The sequence below is a fragment of the Coenobita brevimanus genome, chromosome 89 (genome assembly GCF_032717465.1).
Source record: "Coenobita brevimanus isolate Jiangsu-jjx chromosome 89, ASM3271746v2, whole genome shotgun sequence".
Classification (NCBI taxonomy): domain Eukaryota; kingdom Metazoa; phylum Arthropoda; class Malacostraca; order Decapoda; family Coenobitidae; genus Coenobita; species Coenobita brevimanus.
Genome location: NC_137042.1, coordinates 11,691,443 through 11,710,345, shown reverse-complemented (window position 1 = coordinate 11,710,345; position 18,903 = coordinate 11,691,443). Strand labels below are relative to the sequence as shown.

Genomic DNA, 18,903 nt, shown 5'->3' with positions numbered 1-18,903 from the left:
CATCCTATCCACTCTCTGTACTCCACATACATTCCTCAGCAGTCCCATCTCCACTGCTCTCACTCTTGACTTTTTCATTTTCATGCCACACCGTAGTTCCACATCCATGTGTTAAAGTCGGAACGAACACTCATTCGTGTAAGGCTCATGCAGCTGCAACACTCAAGCCTCTGTTTCTTATCTTTCTGTATTCACTGACAAAAGAAAAGTTATCTCTACAATATGAGCAACCACGAATATGATCTACAATGTAATTTACATCTGGCACCATGTTTAAAATACGTGTGTGGTCTCATAATTTAAATGTACGTAGTTACTGTACTATACAAAGAAAATAACATGCCCTCTTTCTACTCACCCATGGTCTCTTTCTCTACCCGCACTGCCTGGATGTACTTCCTGCGGCTCTCCCTCAGGATGTGTGCCAGCCTCTTGTACTCACCCATATACATTGACTGAGGAGGTGAGAACATGTAAAAAGGCAGCACATGCATACATTTGGAAAGGCAGTGATACATGTTTGCATGGATCAGTCTTTTTCACCTAACAGCTGACTTCCAGGTTTCACACAACCCTGCAACATTCTGGGTTCCCCTAAGGTTCCTCCTCAGGATTTCATTCCAGGTTTTCCTCATTCTTTACACAGAGGCTCACTCTTCTACATTCATAGGCTATCTATATTCACCCAGTTACTTTCACACACATTCCTCATGTCCAGGCTATCTCAGCCTAAGAATATGCATCACCACATACCTAAAAGATATCAACCTCCTCAAGGACCTAACCCCCATCTACAGTATTCTCTGCAGTTCATCCAGTTTTTCTCTTGATCCTAGTCTCCTCTTTCAAACATTATTGTGCTTTAATAATTACTGAAGTACCTCTTATGCAAAGGGTGGTCTCCTATATTTTAAACTACCTGAAACTTCCAACACCCTGGGCACTTGAGGGTCAAAAGGGGTTATAAAGATTGACTTTCTTTTTATACACTCCTAACTCACCCACCATCTTTGGAAAACAACTCCCTTCCTGCCAGTAAAACTATCATTACCAAACAAATAAGTGAACCATTCCTATATGTCATCATCTACTTCTGGTTCAGATCTAATACCTGCTGTCTTCGCTTTCAGGTTCATCACTCCATCCATGTACCGAGTAAACAGTCAAAGTGATATGATACATCCCTATCTTCCACCTACATGTACAATAAAGGTGTCATTAAACTATTCTTTAATGATATACCATCCCCAAAGAAGGACTGTACAGATCCAAACAACCTTTCACCAACACCAAACATGCTTGGCATCCTTCATAATCCTTCCAAAAATCCTTCATACAACAATCGCATTCCGGATCAACAAATACAGTACTCTTATTCTCAGATACATGCAGCAGTTAATATTCCTAATGATATCGTCACAAAAACTGGTAAACCTATACAACCATGTCTAAACTTCCTATATTCAAAATAAACTGCCTGACAATTGGTGGCATCACAGCCTGGAGTTACCACAAACTGGCAAGTGTAAACTAAAAGGCTGAGGCTACAGTTATCATTATTCAGTTATTCTAGCGGGAGACATGGGTGTTCATCATCCACTCATTCAATGCTGTGTTGCCTATATGTGACTACTCTTAAGTAACAGTCAACCAGCTTACCCCTCCTGCAGGTGGGAAAAAGAGGCAGGATGATAATATCAGGATGCTGTTCACTGAACTTGGCTGGTTAACTACAGAACCAACCTCCCACATTAAACTTGCAACAGCAAAGTTATGTGGCTGTAAAAATTATTTCTCTGCACCCTAATGGTGGACAAGGTGTGATGACACTGATAGTGAAAGTTACAGCATCACACCACCCATTATGCCTGTGCACGCAGGTACAGGGCTTTGCAGATGTCCAAGCAACAGCTTTCACCAACAGGAGGACAAGTGTGCAACTGTATACAAAGGCTTTCAAAACACACCAACCAACACTGTTTTAGCTTTGTCTACTAAGGGTATTCCAAACAAAGCACTGATAAATTTATGACATTCATCCTTAGATACCCATCGCAGACAGTTTCATGACATACAAAGATCTGGTCTGTACCACACACCACACTGACCATAACTGGGTTTCTAGCTGGCAGGTGTTCAGGTAATGAAGGACAGGTCAAAAAAAAAAAAAAAAAAAAAAAAAAAAAAGCTACATGACATTCATAATGGTCACACCTACATCTTGCACCCTGGAGAGCACCAACAAACCTTTAGCTTTTGTAACTTCTCTAAGTATATCCTGGTGATTTCTTCCGTGGTGAACACTTGAGCATGTTCAAGGGGGTCTGTATCTGAATCAGCAGAATCCAGCTCACTGTCTGCATCCCGTCTTGGCAGAGAGTCATTGGGCACACTGGACATTTCTTCCTCACTGTCTGTATCACTAGCATACTCCAGGGCTGCAGATGCCAGTCCAACTACACTTGCTGGATCTGGTATGGCTGCAACACCAAGTAACCAGTCAATAATATAAAGGACTGAAGACAGCCATGTACAGTAGTATCTTTAACTGCTTGTGTCAGAAACTATTCTCAACAATTCTATTTCCACTGTTCTTGCTTGTGAATTTTAACACTCATACCATATCAGTCTCATACACATCTGTTAATGTGAGTGCTACCATATCTTCATGCAATACCCTTGCAACCTCTATACCTGGTCATGTATCAACTTCACAGTCCCTGCCACCTTTCTTCCTCCTTCTCCACATTTACCTCATTTTTCTGTGTGCATGCATCCTTTCCCTCCCCCCACAAAGAAGCTTAAACCCATTTACAATTCAGGTTTATCTATATTAACTAGCATGTCACACAGAGTTACATTTTCTCCCAACCAACACTTTTTTCCACTATATTTTATCATCTACTGTACAGTATTCACATACCTCATCAACACCTACTGCCTTTCCATTCTTCACTTACAGCTAACTACATTTCCTACTGCCCTGTTGTCATCATTACTACTCAATGATATCCAAAATACTTTTCCCATCTACTTTTTACTTACATATACAGTATATATATAAATAAAAAGCACAGAATAAAACAACCAGATCATAAGTAACTGTACCTATCAATTCATTATCATTCAATCATTATTACTCATAACAAATGAGGTGTCAGTCAGCAATTCTTAACAACCTTACTGTACAGTCATATGCTAAAGTCCCTTCACCACTTCTGCCTCTATTTCATCCCTGGACTGATGGTCACTTGAATGCGATGCAGTGACCAAGACATAAATATGGTCATCATTCATCTGTGGGTAATCATATGCGTCTTTGTCCACTACGGTACATCTCATTCAAGCATCCACAAATCCAGTCATCAGGAAGGGGCTGAGGAAGCAAACTTTCACAACTGTCCAAGTGTGAGGTCTAACCATTTTGTCCAGCAGTGTGTGCATCCATCTGGTGGTGAGCCAGCTGAGCCAAGAGAGTTTCTGGCGTCTCACGGGGACGAGTTTTGCGCGCGGCACGTTGACGCAACACCAGCGACTGGCGCGAGTGGTCACCACAATACCTGCTGAAGTCCTCTCATCACCACACCAGTATATACAGTCCTTGCTATGAGTCAGAGATGTTTTTTAAAATATCACATTTTTCACATAACTCTCCATCTATCTATCTATTCCCAGACGCCTCAATCCCATTTGGGGTGCCCACAAACAAATCGCCTCCAAGTCGCCCTGTCCCCCGCCATTTCACTGCCCTGCTCCCAACTCACACCCCCCTCTCTCATATACCTCTCCACCCCATCCCTCCATCTCATCCTTGGCCTCCCCCTCCCTCTTCCCCCCTCCATCTCACTCACATACACTCTCTTCGTCAGTCTTTCACCCTCCATCCTCTCCACAGGGCCAAACCACCTGTGTGTTCCTCATAATGCTTCCTATCACATCCACATCAACACCACAACGCTCCTTTATATCCTCATTCGTCAGCCTGTCTCTCCATGTGACTCCACAGGCTCCTCTTAAATAACTCATTTCCACTGCTCTCACTCTTGACTTGTGTCCTTCCAACAACGTCCAAGCTTCACTTCCGTACGTTAGAGTTGGTATCACAATACTGTCATGTAGTAACTTTTTCACTTCCATGCTCACTTCCCTGTTTCTTATCACTGCTTTCAAAGAACCAGCAACCTTTCTTCCCTGCTGTACCCTTTCAAGCACTTCACCCTCCAAACCTCCATCCTTACTCATCACACTACCCAAGTACTTAAACGTACTCAAATTTTCCAATTCCACACCATCCAACCTCGCTGTACATTCACTGACTTCACCTCTCTCAAAGACCATCACTTTACTCTTCCCTACATTCACCTTTAGATTCCGTTTCTTACACACTCTCAAACTCATCCACCAAGCCTTGCAGCTCCCCTTCGTCTTCACTCAACAACACAGTATCATCTGCAACCAACAGTACAAGGAGTTTCCAAACACTATCCTCTCTCACCAGGGCCACTCCAACATTCACTACCCTACCTTGTACCTCTTTTATTACCCCATCCATGTACAGATTGAACAACCATGGAGACATGACAAATCCCTGTTTCAAACCAACTTTCAAAGAGAAAAATTCACTTAGTTCACCATCCACATGCACTGAAGCCTTCGCACCATCGTACATACTCTTCAAAGCATTCAACAACATCCCATCTACTCCATATATTCTTAACACTTTCCACAATCCTTGTCTATCCACCCTGTCATATGCTTTCTCCAAATCCATGAAAGCCGCATACAACTTCTTTCCCTTCTCTAGAAACTTTTCCACTAAAGATCTAAGAATGAATATCTGATCTACACAACCTCTTCCCTTCCTAAAGCCTCCCTGTTCTTCTCCAACTAATTTCTCTGTTCTTTCTCTAACTCTGTCAATAAGTATCCTACCATACACTTTTCCTATTATACTAAGAAGACAAATGCCCCTATGATTACCACACACTTCTTTTTCCCCTTTTCCTTTGTACAAGGGAATAATTATACCTGACTTCCAATCCTCCGGGACTCTACCTTCCTCCCAGGCCAATCTGCACATCTTCCACATCCATTCTACTACTATCTCTCCCTCATGCTTCAGCATTTCACCACACACTCCATCAATTCCTGGGGCTTTCCCCGATTTAACTTTCTTCATTGCTTCCACAACTTCTATCCTACTGATTTCTTCCTGTCTTCTCACCTCCCTCCTTCTCCCAGCCATTCCCCAGCCACTTATACCAGCATTACTTCCATCCTCTACGTTCAACAATTCCTTAAAGTGTTCTCTCCGTCTGCTCACTTATTCTCCCTTCTCCACTAGTAATCTACCATTTTTATCTTTCACTCCCCCGCTAACTCACTTCCACCCTGTCTTACTCTTTTCACGTCTCTCCAGAACATTTTCTTACAGTCCCTCCACTTTACACTCAAATTCCTTCCAAATTCCTCATCCACTCTCTTCTTACTCTCTCTTACTAATCTTTTCACCTCTCTCTTTCTTTCTACATATAACTCTCTCTCCCGCCTCTCAACTTCTTCCACGCCCCTATTTCTCATCCATTCATTGTATGCTTTCTTCTTTTGTGCCACAGCCTGTTTCACCTCTTCAGTCCACCACACTGTTCCTTGCGCCCCCCTCCGTCTTCTCTTCCTTCCACATACCACATCACATGCTGCACATATTTCTTCTGTAAATATGCTACATACACCTTCCACGTCTCCCATCTGCTCCAATTCATATTTGCCCAATCGTTCCTCCACTTCTCTCTTATACTCTGCCTTTTTCTCATACTCTTGTAACCTTTCCACTCTCCTTGCAACTACTCCTTCCTCTCGTCTTTCCCTTCTTCTATTCCTCCATCTTACTTGAATTTTAATTCTGGCCACCACCAAGTAGTGGTCAGAAAGTCCACTCCCCCAACCTCTATACACTCTTGCATCCTTTACACATCTTCGCATCCTTTCATCCACACACACATAATCAATCATTGCCTTCCTTTCATTCAGTTCACCACCCACCCTTCTCATCACTCGCCATGTATACCTGTGGATCATTTTATGCCTGAAGAGGGTATTGGCTATCACCAACCCTTTCCCAGCACAAATGTCCACTAACGCACTCCCATTCTCATCTATCTCAGCAGGCACACCCCACTCACCAACTATTCCATCCACCTTCACATTCCCAACTTTACCATTCATATCACCAATCAAAAACATTCTCTCATTCCTTCCAAACTTTTCCATGCACATTTCTACATTTGTCCAGAACTCTTCTCTCACTCTTCTAGCACGATCTTGTGTTGGTGCATACACACACACAATCGCCCACATTTGTATTCCAACTTTCAACTTTACCCACACAATCCTTGACCCAACTGATCCATACTGTCTTATGCTCCTCTTCCATCTTTTACTCACAACTATACATACTCCTTCCTTTGCCCTCTCATTCTCACCTACTCCTGCACATATACCCCATCCATACTCCCATTCTCTCACACTTTCTCCTCTCCATTTTGTTTCAGTTATTCCTCATACATCCACTTTCGCACCCTCAAGCACCTGGACAATCTCTCTCTCTTTCACCTCATCATTCGCTCCCCTTACATTCCAAGTTCCAATTACCATGTCCTTTGTCCGGTCCTTGATCGTCATCGTTTGGTCAGTCCTTGTCCGAGGCTTATTGTTTGTTTTTTTAGTTAGTTGTTTTCCGGGGAGGGGCACTAACCCTCCGCCAACCCTTTTAGTCGCCTTTTACGACAAGCAGGGATACTGGGGGAGTATTCTTGAAAAAAAAAACCCTATCCCCAGGGGTAAGAGACCAACAGGCAATTTTAGGGAAAGGTGGACTTGTAAATGAAAACAATGTAATAAAGAAAGGTTACTTATCCTGCAGACTCATTGAATTCAGGTTCTGAAGATTGGCTTGCAAATGTTATTAATGCATGCAGAAATCCTGTACAGAATTTATACACTAAACAAAACTACAGCATATAAAAATTTTCAGTATCAGTAAATACAGTATTTACAAGTAAGTACCGACAGCTATCAGAACTGATTTTACATTCACAAGAAACAATCTGTTCAAATAGCCAATTTCACTTTATACCTTACTCCTGCCTAGCATTCAACACAATACAGTAGTTCAATCTAGGACCCCATTCTTCTATCTATCTATCTATTGCCAGACACCTCAATCCCGTTTGGGGTGGCCACAAACAAATCGCCTCCAAGTTGCCCTGTCCCCCGCCACTTCACTGCCCTGCTCCCAACTCACACCCCCCTCTCTCATATACCTCTCCACCCCATCCCTCCATCTCATCCTCGGCCTCCCCCTCCCTCTTCCCCCCTCCACCTCACTCACATACACTCTCTTCGTCAGTCTTTCACCCTCCATCCTCTCCACATGGCCAAACCACCTCAGTGTGTTCCTCATAACGCTTCCTATCACATCAACATCCACACCACAACGCTCCTTTATATCCGCATTCGTCAGCCTGTCTCTCCATGTGACTCCACAGGCTCCTCTTAAATAACTCATTTCCACTGCTCTCACTCTTGACTTGTGTCCTTCCAACAACGTCCAAGCTTCACTTCCATACGTTAAGAGTTGGTATCACAATACTGTCATGTAGTAACTTTTTCACTTCCATGCTCACTTCCCTGTTTCTTATCACTGCTTTTAAAGGACCAGCAACCTTTCTTCCCTGCTGTACCCTTTCCAGCACTTCACCCTCCAAACCTCCATCCTTACTCATCACACTACCCAAGTACTTAAACGTACTCACATTTTCCAACTCCTCACCATCCAACCTCGCTGTACATTCACTGACTTCACCTCTCTCAAAGACCATCACTTTACTCTTCCCTTCATTCACCTTTAGATTCCGTTTCTTACACACTCTCTCAAACTCATCCACCAAGCCTTACAGCTCCTTTTTGTCTTCACTCAACAACACAGTATCATCTGCAAACAACAGTATAGGGAGTTTCCAAACACTATCCTCTCACCAGGGCCACTCCAACATCCACTACCCTACCTTGTACCTCTTTTATTACCCCATCCATGTACAGATTGAACAACCATGGAGACATGACACATCCCTGCTTCAACCCAACTTTCAAAGAGAAAAATTCACATAGTTCACCATCCACACACACTGCAGCTTTCGCACCATCGTACATACTCTTCACAGCATTCAACAACTTCCCATCTACTCCATATATTCTTAACACTTTCCACAATCCTTGTCTATCCACCCTGTCATATGCTTTCTCCAAATCCATGAAAGCCGCATACAACTTCTTTCCCTTCTCTAGAAACTTTTCCACTAAAGATCTAAGAATGAATATCTGATCTACACAACCTCTTCCCTTCCTAAAGCCTCCCTGTTCTTCTCCAACTAATTTCTCTGTTCTTTCTCTAACTCTGTCAATAAGTATCCTACCATACACTTTTCCTATTATACTAAGAAGACAAATGCCCCTATGATTACCACACGCTTCTTTTTCCCCTTTTCCTTTGTACAAGGGAATAATTATACCTGACTTCCAATCCTCCGGGACTCTACCTTCCTCCCAGGCCAATCTGCACATCTTCCACATCCATTCTACTACTATCTCTCCCCTATGCTTCAGCATTTCACCACATACTCCATCAATTCCTGGGGCTTTCCCCGATTTAACTTTCTTCATTGCTTCCACAACTTCTATCCTACTGATTTCTTCCTGTCTTCTCACCTCCCTCCTTCTCCCAGCCATTCCCTAACCACTTCTACTCGCATTACTTCCATCCCATTCTTCAGGTAAAGTATTCTGTTCCTCACGTCATACAATTCAAGCTGTATGCAAGTACGGTAAACCCTAGTTCATATGTCAGGGATGTGTTCCACAATACCACAACTTTTTCTAAATGTAAACTGATTGAACTAGCAAATTAGCTCAATGAGAAACAAAGGAACTTTAATGGGTAATTTTTCTTTGATTATTATGCACTTAAAAACAGAAATGAAGGTCAAAAAGGGCAACATATAATAAGGACTTGCTGTACCATACTCCACCCCACTCCAGCTTACCCCTCTTTCCTGTCAGTAGTTGGGGCCGGGCGTAGGCATCTCTTGCCAGTACTAGGATAAATGTAGTTGCATTGTCGGAAGGGAGCTGTCTTGTCCTCCAATATATGCCGGCTGCAGTACTCAAATCCATGTAGTCTGGCCTGAAGAAATATTAACTTGTCATAATCATTATTATCAATGCCCTAAATCCTACTGGGAAACCCCAACAGGGGATGGCAATGACAGAACCACTTCCAGGCTACTTTGTTCTCAAATACCTCTCACCTGTATTTGGTCCTCCTCCTCTCACCAATGTACTGTCCCACCATTGTCTTCCAAACCTCACATGGGCTTCCTTTTCCAACATTACCGTATCTTCAGTCTCGTCTTCAAAAACTTTCTTTGACACCCTTTCTCTTTGAATTTACCCGTATGGCGCATCCACGAGATAACAAACCCTCTTTTTAAAAATTTCAGTTTTAACGACCACCTTGAGCTGGCCAAATGTTATGTTCATTTAATGAATTTTGTTCGGTAAAAGAAGGGACGTGCAGGAAACACCGACCAATGTGGCTTGATGAACAAATGTAGATTTACCCAAGGCCTACTTGCAGTCTTTATTTGAAGTGCAATTACTTCCTGAAAGGTGAGAATAAACGCAGACATTGGTAAATTGAGCGTTTTGAGAGAAAATGTGCCATTCTGACCTAGGTGCATGTTAATCTGTACAAGTGTACAGCCAGACGACACTCTATATTTAACGATCTTTGTTCAGTAAGAGCCACGACACTTGGAAAGTTACCAAACAGCGTGGTGTTTGGCTTTAATGAACTATGTAATCTCAAGGATCTGGTACCCATTAGTTCATTGTATCAAGGGTGTACAGTACTTGGTAACTCTGAAAATGATATGCAGACAAAAAATTGTGGACAGACTAAGTGCTGTGGACAACTACTTGCACAAACAGAACTTTCCTGTATTTCAGTAACAATCAAGATGGCAAAAAAGGGAAGACAGTTTTAATATCAAACTTCACTTTAAGAAAACAGGCTACAGCACTCAGTAAAATCATCAAAGCTTATCTTTGGCATGAAGTAAAACTGTATAAAGCTGAAGAGTACCAGTACTAGTATCTGGTGTATCACAAAAGATGGTTTTGGATGGAATGAAGATCTGCAGGTGATCCAGACTACCAATAGGCCAATGAGCTTTAACTATCAATGGGAGAGGTCTCTCTTGGCTGAATAAAACTGCAATGTTTGCTAAACACGGATGATTATAGGGTTTAATTATTGCCACTTTCATGTATATATGATGTAGCTTGTATTATATACAAGAAATGTCACAATTCTTGTAATTGTGAAAATAATGTATGTGTGTCGAGCGCTAGTGAATTCCCAAAAGGAAGAACTGGCGCTTTTGAGAGACAAAAGGCCAGATTATTATTATTATTATTATTAAACTAATATTCCAAGACATACCTAAACCAACAAACTGGTTAGCTAGTCTACTATATGTACCATAACTCACAAAATGGCACAAGTAGCAACAGGCAGACAGGCTCATGTAACCTATCCTTATACCAAACTGTACTACACTATAGCAATACGTACGACTACTGTACTGTACAACCATAGCTACATCCTTTTTTGTAGCATATAACTGAATGAGGCAAAATAAAACAAAAGTACTGTAATACAGTACAAGTCCCATTATTCGGCATCTATGGGACCAGGATGATGCCAAGAAATTAGATTTGCCGAATAATCAAAAACCTATCCACTCAGTACCTTAAATATATTGGTGAGCACTCATCACCACTTATGGTACGGTATTACAACTGTGTTTGGAGAGAGTACTGTATACTGTACAATACTGCAATCAATACAGTACTATACCTGAATCTGAAATATATGTATATATATAAATTAGTGAACATATACAAGGGTAATGACACAGTAGGCCTACAAGTCATATAACACTTCCTGGATGGCCGAAATGATACGGAATATTACCTACCAGCTCAGTACATCACTTGTATTGGTGAACTCATCACTACTTATATTATTACAAATATGTTTGGAGTGAGTACTGTATACAGTACTTTTTCCAAACAAAATAAAATAGTCGGAAAATTGCATAAAATAAAGTAAAGGGATCTGAATTGTTAAGGTCTTTCTGATGAAAGTTATAACTTACATTTAGCTCTCATTCTTTTGTTCGTTTTTTTGTTTACATGTGAAAGGAGAGTACTGATGGAAACAGTAATGTATTCCATGAACCCCTTAATAACCCCCAACATTGAACAACCCTTTACAGTACCGATGTCGAGTTAGTGAGCTATGGAAAAACTGTGAACAATTACTGGAATGGAACGAAGGTCACTGGTATGTTTACACGACTACGCTACGATTCCAAGCAGTCAGGGGGTCAGTTAATCTCAGATGTTTTCGCCCATTTGGTGAATGCACCGTAACTTTATCATTTCTCCAGTCAATCATATCAAATCATAGCATGGGTTCAGGAAACTAAATAACACATTTCTAGGTGCGCCAGACAATTACCTTCACATCTTATAAGAAAATGGAAAAAATTAAATCCCTCTCTGAGTACGTAAAGTTCTTCCATTCTTCTGAAATCAATTTATTTTTCTTAACGATGGGAAGATAATCGTCTGGCTCACCTAGCAATGTGTTATCCGGCTTCCTAAACCCAAGCTATGATTCGCTATGAGTCACGGAAAGATTGATAATGTTACGGCGTATTTACCAAATGGGCGAAAAAATCTGAGATTAACCGACCGCCTAACTGCTTGGAATCGTAGCGTAGTCTTGTAAACATACCAGTGACCTTCGTTCCCTTCCCATAATTGTTCAGTTTTCTTTATAGCTCACACTAACTTAACATCACTGACATCGGTACTGTAAAAGGTTGTTCAGTGCCGGAGGTTATTAAGGGGTTAATGGGATATATTACTGTTTGCATCAATGCTCTCTCTTTCACGTTAAGCACAAAAACAAACAAAAGAATGATCACTAAATGTACGTTTAACTATCATCAGAGAGACCTTAGCCATTCATATTCCTCCAGTTTATTTTTAAGTATTTTTCTGACTTTAGGTTAGGTTTGGTTAAATTATTAGGTACAGTTAAACTCGGTTAGGTTAGGTTCAGTTAAACAGGACAGTCCTACCATTATGCTGAGGAATAAAAATACTAGAGCTGTCACAGCCGTACAGCTAAAAACAACGGGGAAACTGATTTAACAAGCAACATTTATTTATGGGTAATGCATTACAGTGTCAGTGGTTCATGGGCTACTCAATTATCGGTAAGTGTCATTTTCAGGAAGGCATCAAGAATGAAAGAATTTCAATAATTAGCGTGGGGGCTTGTAAAGTAACCCTCGCTAATTTGGTGGGGGTGGTTACTGTAGTGTATGATACTGTGCAATACTTTAATCAATACAGTACTATACCTGAATCTGAATAAAAATATAGAAATTAGTGAACATACAGAAGTGTAATGAAACATTAGGCCTACAAGCCACAGATAACACTTCCTTGACTACCGAGATGATTCCAGACATCTGCCGAACAATCAATGATTTTTGTAAATGGGACTATTTCTCAAAACTGCCGAAATGTCGGATCTACCGAACAATCAGCTGCTGAATAAGAGGACTTTTACTGTACCTAGATATACGATACCCATACATGTGATACCCCAGCTTAACAATGGCAGTAGAAATACCACCATACCCTGCCTGTCGATGACTAAAACCGGTTTAACAGAGGGTTTTTATTTTTATTTTTTACCTATTTTGATGATATTTTAGACTAAAATTGTGTATTTAGGTTGATTTACAAACTGTTTTTAGACTGAGATTAATGTGTTTTAGCCATATGTGGGGTGAACATTGTCATTCTGAGGTACAGTTTACTAAACTGATTTTTTTCCAGACTACCGTTTATTTGATGATTTTCAGATTTATTTGTTGATCTCTGTGAGTTATTTGCAGGTGTTAGGCTTAGGTTAGCTTCTTTTACAGCTGTTAGGCCATTTAGATTGACTTTAAATTTGTATTTGGGTTCATTTGGATGGGTTTTGGACTTGGTTGGGGGGGGGGGAACCCAAGGCTGGTAAATGCTCCCCATTACTTTACATGTTAAAGTACCCCGATATACGATACGTTGCCTAATGATGGGGTTTTACCTAACCAATTGGGCTACACTGTTAAACAAGGGTATGCTTGTATACTGTACACTGTACAATACAGTACTAGGCTATTAATTTCAAATTCTGGCTTATAAGCTACAGTATATTGGCACAGTACTGTACCATACATACCAGGGTGCAGTTATATGTGGAAAAAGCACAGGGAGCCTCTTGAGATGGCCTGGTCAATGTCCTTACGGTTTTCACCACACGGCCACTGCGGACTGACATTTTGTCATACAGTAGGCTATGTACCTGCAGAAAAAAGTGAAGAATTTAATAATCTCTGTATTCTCATAATAGAATTTACAATACTGACTGCCTCAAACACCAGGGTATGAAAGAAAATGAATCAATGAATGCTCGGAATTATACCCTGCCAAAGCAAAAGTCTAAAGTCTTTTATGCTTAAGCCACTTTGAAATCACAGACCACCCGCACGAAATATCTGAATGTTGGTGCCTTATCTTTTAATGTCCTGTTAGTAATAATGCCCCTGCCTTTAGTGGGGAATCATGTGTACAGGCATTAGCCTACTTGCACAGCTACCATAATTATGAAGCTACAGAACCTGATAAATAAGGGATCTCAGTGGGAAAAACTGTGTTAACCACAACAATGCCAATCCCTGAGTGTGGGCACAACTTAGGGTGGAAGCAAGAGGATGGGGTCTGGGTAGAATTATGAAGGAATGAGCTGGTCTGTCTGTGTTGGGAGGGAATGTCATTTGTATGTAGGGGCAAGAGGAAAAGGGGCAAAAGGAAAAGGAGAAGGAATTAGGATGGGGGAAAGAGAATGGAAAGCTTATGGAAAGCAGACGAGGAAAGCTTGTTAAGGGACAAGGAGAGAGGGAGTTTGTAGGGAGGTACAAGGGATGCAGTAGGTGTGGGGACATATGGGGTGATTATGAGGGTGTGGTGGGGGAAACAGGTTGAAAAGTACAGCAATAGGAATGAACTAGAAGAGTTTGTGGGTGGGCAAAATGGAGAAGTGGAGACAAAGCATGAAAGAGAAAAAGGGTGGAGGGAGAGCAAGAAAGCTGGGGGGAGAGGGACACTGGAAGGGAAAGGAGGATGAGATGTGTGCAAGGAAGGCAAGCTAGAAGGGGGAGGAGGGAAGGCATGGAGGTGGGAGTAATTGGAGAACAATATATACCAAAACTACACTACATCATAAATGTAGCTAGTGTGATGTCAGGGAGGGAGGGACTCTAAAGAGGGAAGGGGGTACCAAATTATAGAAAGAAGAGGTGAAAGGGAAGCAGGAAGCAAAAGTGTACAGCCACACTGCATGTGATTTCCTGGGAGGATAGCAGGTGGCAGGCTGCCTGGTGGGTGGGAGCCAAGACCAACCCATTGTATCTTACATGAGCGGCCATACCCGGTACTGTCAGCAGGTGGCGGGTCACCCTCTGACTCACCCAGCTTCCCGCTACGTGAACCAACATCGTTAAAATTCCTTAGTGCCTTGCAGGACGACTGGCTGGAAACACACACACACACACATACACACACACACACACACACATACATGGTGTAATATGTAGGTATATATACAGTGGAATTTCATATTCAACTATTCAAATTTCGATGCGTTTTGGAGTGCTCCATCTACCTCACTTTTCGATCTAAAATCGCATTTTTCGATGCTCTCAGGGCCAGACTCCAACCAAAACAAGCAAAGATAATATTTTTTATGCAAACCAAAATGCTATAAGTGAAGGAAAATTATAAGAAAAAGTATGAGCCTAACCTAATATGTGGCATGTGTCAAGAAGAGAATGAAAATCAATATCATTTATTCTTATCTGACGCATACAAAGATATGGTTCCGAGACAATTCACCGTCAGATAATTCCCCATCAAAACATGGACGATTCCCCATCAGGACAATTTGCACCCTGAATGATTCCCCGTCTTTCTATAAATATGCTGTACTTATTGTTAATTAATCAGTACAGTAGGCACGCCCCGAACACGTTCTAGCCGAACGCGCTTGCAATTATACGCGGTAGCCAAGTGCTGGGATACATATAAGACAACATAAGATTAAAGAACCATTATAAAAACTATAAATTTACGCGAGAGGCCTTTGAAAGACCAAATCCTCAAACATCAGCACAGAACGCACGGTTTGTTTTGATCATGTTATCATGTGATTCTCTGTACTGCTTTTCCAGAGTACTGTATTTGTAAATTAAATATTTACATTACTGTTCTGGTAAGTTTATGTGCAAGTTAAAGTACTATTAAATAACGTTAGAGCAAAAAATAGTCTTATAGCCAGTTTACCTGATGGGCATCGCAATATTGCCTTTTTTATTTGTTCGTTAAAGATTTGCTGTACTGCTTTTCCACAATACTGTATTTGTAAGTTAAATATTTACTGTTCTGGTATGTACTTGTAAGTTAAAGGACTAAAGTTAAAGCATTAAATAAAGCCTTGTAACCAGTTAACCTGATTTATATGATTACCGGTATCCATGATCGGTGGGTTCTGAGACAATTCCTCGTCAGACAATTCCCCGTCAAAACATGGATGATTCCATCAGGACAACTCCCAACCTGGATGATTCCAGGTCATTCTGTAAATATACTTATTATTAATTAATCAGTACTTTTATAAATATACTTATTAATTAATCAATACTTTCATAACTACAGTATATTTCAGGAAGATCCATGAAAGTCTATGTTCAATAGCACAGACTTCGGATAATATTTATTACTTGCACCTTTAGTCAATAAGTAACTTGTTTCTTCCTCGCTGTAGTCGCCTTTGAATTATATTCTTTATTTCACCCATAGCTGTCTTCATTAATGATGGCGAATTGTCGTTATTGTTGTGACAGTGAACTGACGATGGCGAATTGTCTCGAAACCAATTGGCATTGGAATGTTGCCTTGTGTTTACGTATTTGTATGCTGAAGTTTTGCTGTGCAGTACTGTATTTGTAAGTTATAATTAAATAAACCTTCTAACCACTTAAAGTGCTTCATATTGATTGCCAATGGGAGATAACAGCAAAACACCACATTCAGGGGGTCTAAGGAGCAAAATAAGAAGTAGTTAAAACTTATGCTGTTTCGCGCTGAACGCACCACGTTTGGAATGAAACCCACGTGTTCGGGGCTAGCTTGCTGTACTTTTATACCTATATTTCAGGAGGATCCATCAAAGTCTGTGTTCAACAGCATAGGCTTTGGATATTATTAGTTGCACCTATAACAAGAGAAATTAAAGGAAAAGAATCAATAACAGAAATACTAAAACAAGATGAATTATACGTGGTAGCAAATACAGTAGGCAGAATCCTGAAATAAAGAGAAGCAATTCATAGAAATGAACAATAGAAACTGAGAAAAAAAAAAAGTCATCTTGTTTAAAGAGCTCCCGGATGGGAGCAGGTGCCAACAACAACAAGCCATGTGCAAGGCAATGTTCTGTTATTGATGGCCGTCTTGTGACTGTCCTGCCAGCTCTACAGCCAAGTACCGCACATGCAGCCTGTACTTTCCACGTGTGGACATACATTTCACTGCAATTTAGTTGTACCGGTATGTATTTTCTTTGTATTTTCATCACAACTTACCTGTTTCAAGATGGCAAGCAAGAGCGGTTCTTTGGGTAGCAGTGGTAATGGACAAGCGCAGCCTGGCACCTCTATAAACCTTCTCAGCCAAAGGAGAAATGGTAATACAGGAAAGGGCAGAAATACCCCAAGTAAACACTTGCTGGCAAGGTGATACACACTTGCTGACAGTATGGCTATACAATGTAGAAGTACAGTTACTTAACCACAATTATAGTTCATAAAGTTTACAGGGAGTGAGGACAAAAAAAATCATGATTTTACGTACGGTAGTTAAGTTCAGAGGCCCTGGACCCAAACTATGTTTTCCATAAGAAGTTCAGTTTAAATTTCGATTATTTGAATTTCGCAGTGATTTTTAGGCACCCATGCCCATTGAAATTCAAAATTCCACTGTCTCTCTCCCTATACAGTCAACCCTCGATAAAATGAACCCTGGGAGAGCGAATTTCAGATATAGCGTATGACCAAATCGCAACCGAACTTTCCCCAGATTTTGTGAACATTCATTCATTTTTTTCATTCACTGCCAGACGCCATGTATCCCAAACGGGGTGAATCAGCCCACAATGACAACAGCATCCCTTCAGGTCACAGTCAGTGTACTTCAACAGCATCTCTTCCTGACATAATAAGTGTACTGTAACAGTACTACATTATACTGTACTCTTATTGTAGGTTCCTTATTTGTATGTAAAACTTCATAGAGGATGGTATTTACAGTACATACCGTACCATTAAGTATGGCTCTCATGCTTATTTACACTGAATGACCCCTCCAAAACTAAACAAACTACTGGTAACTAATCAACACACTCTCCTGTAAATGTAAATTTGGGGGGCAAAGAATATCTTTACATGACAAAATCATACATCCCTGGTCATTAATAGTAAGATTCAATTTATGTAACCATACAATGTTTATGTTCCAATTGACCAATATTTTAAAAGCACTCATTATACAGCACTATTCTTTGCACATATGAAGGCAAAAAACAGAAGTGAAAGCAGACATTGGAGGCATTTAGCCTCGTGCTCACCTACGGGTACGTCATTTCAGCTGGTAGCGGGCTATTGACCCATTACTCTGGGATAAGCCAATGCATAGCCTAAACAAAGTTATCAGTTACCAATCTCTACCGAGTGCTTTACTCACCAGTACCCACAGAGGGTGGATGAACATAGCCAGAGACGTACCTAGAGATTTGGGGGCCCGGGGGGGCCCCCCCTCCTGGAGGGGGGCCCCGCAAAGAACCCAGCCCCCCTCATCCTCAAAACTTAATATCTCAGCCGGGATTGTCGGGATGATAAATATATATATTTTTAAATCTTAATAAAAAAGCTTACAAATTTTATGGCTTTGGGGGGTCCCCCCTCAATTGGGGACCCGTGGGGCAGTTTCAAACAGCCCCGCCTCCTCAAGTACGCCACTGAACACAGCCAAGCGGCGCCAGCAGCATGCACTTGCTGGATTCGAAACCTTGCGCTTGCTCCCAGCGGGCTGACCGCAGAATAAAAAGCTTAGCTCGCCTACAATTCGGCTGGGTTTGGCAATATCATTCTATCTGTTAACTTCAATATGAAACTTGGAACAAAATTTGTCAAGATCAAAAGTTGCCTTCATGGCTCCGCCAAAAAAAAAAAAAAAAAAAAATGTACATGGATTTCATGTAGAAGTCCAAAGTGAAGTCATTTCATGTATGCATTCTGGGATGCGATTCTTGTTACGAAGTATGATTCTGGCTAAGAAAAAAAAAAAAATGCTTTTTCTTATTAGCCATTATCGTAATTTATGATTTTCCAATCAATGACCACTGCATTTCACTCACACCACAGAGTAACACGTAACTCATACTATAACATTCTAGATGCATCATTCTCAATATATTTTCAGCTTTCATATATTACGGCACAGTATTTTATGAACAACTGAGTGACCCTAGTAACGCTGGTGAATCAACTCACTCTCCCAGTGTGACGTACTTCCCTTACCCACAGTTTCCTGTAAACTATC

General features: G+C 41.0%; 1 protein-coding gene across 4 annotated transcripts in view; it reads right to left on the bottom strand.

Moving 5' to 3' along the window:
• dgt1 (KAT8 regulatory NSL complex subunit dim gamma-tubulin 1) overlaps positions 1 to 18,886 on the bottom strand; it is a 33,219-nt gene extending 14,333 nt beyond the window's left edge. Inside the window, exons 1-7 of one of the 4 annotated variants that reach the window (XM_080281388.1) lie at positions 18,855 to 18,877; positions 15,772 to 15,881; positions 13,430 to 13,552; positions 9,102 to 9,241; positions 3,421 to 3,563; positions 2,248 to 2,480; positions 359 to 455 (exon numbers count right to left, since the gene is read on the bottom strand). In XM_080281388.1, the coding sequence (XP_080137514.1) occupies positions 359 to 455; positions 2,248 to 2,480; positions 3,421 to 3,563; positions 9,102 to 9,241; positions 13,430 to 13,528 (712 nt within the window). In that variant the 5' untranslated portion in view covers positions 13,529 to 13,552; positions 15,772 to 15,881; positions 18,855 to 18,877. The other 3 variants (XM_080281386.1, XM_080281389.1, XM_080281387.1) reach the window with 3 other exon arrangements.
• Between the last annotated feature and the right edge of the window lie 17 nt (positions 18,887 to 18,903).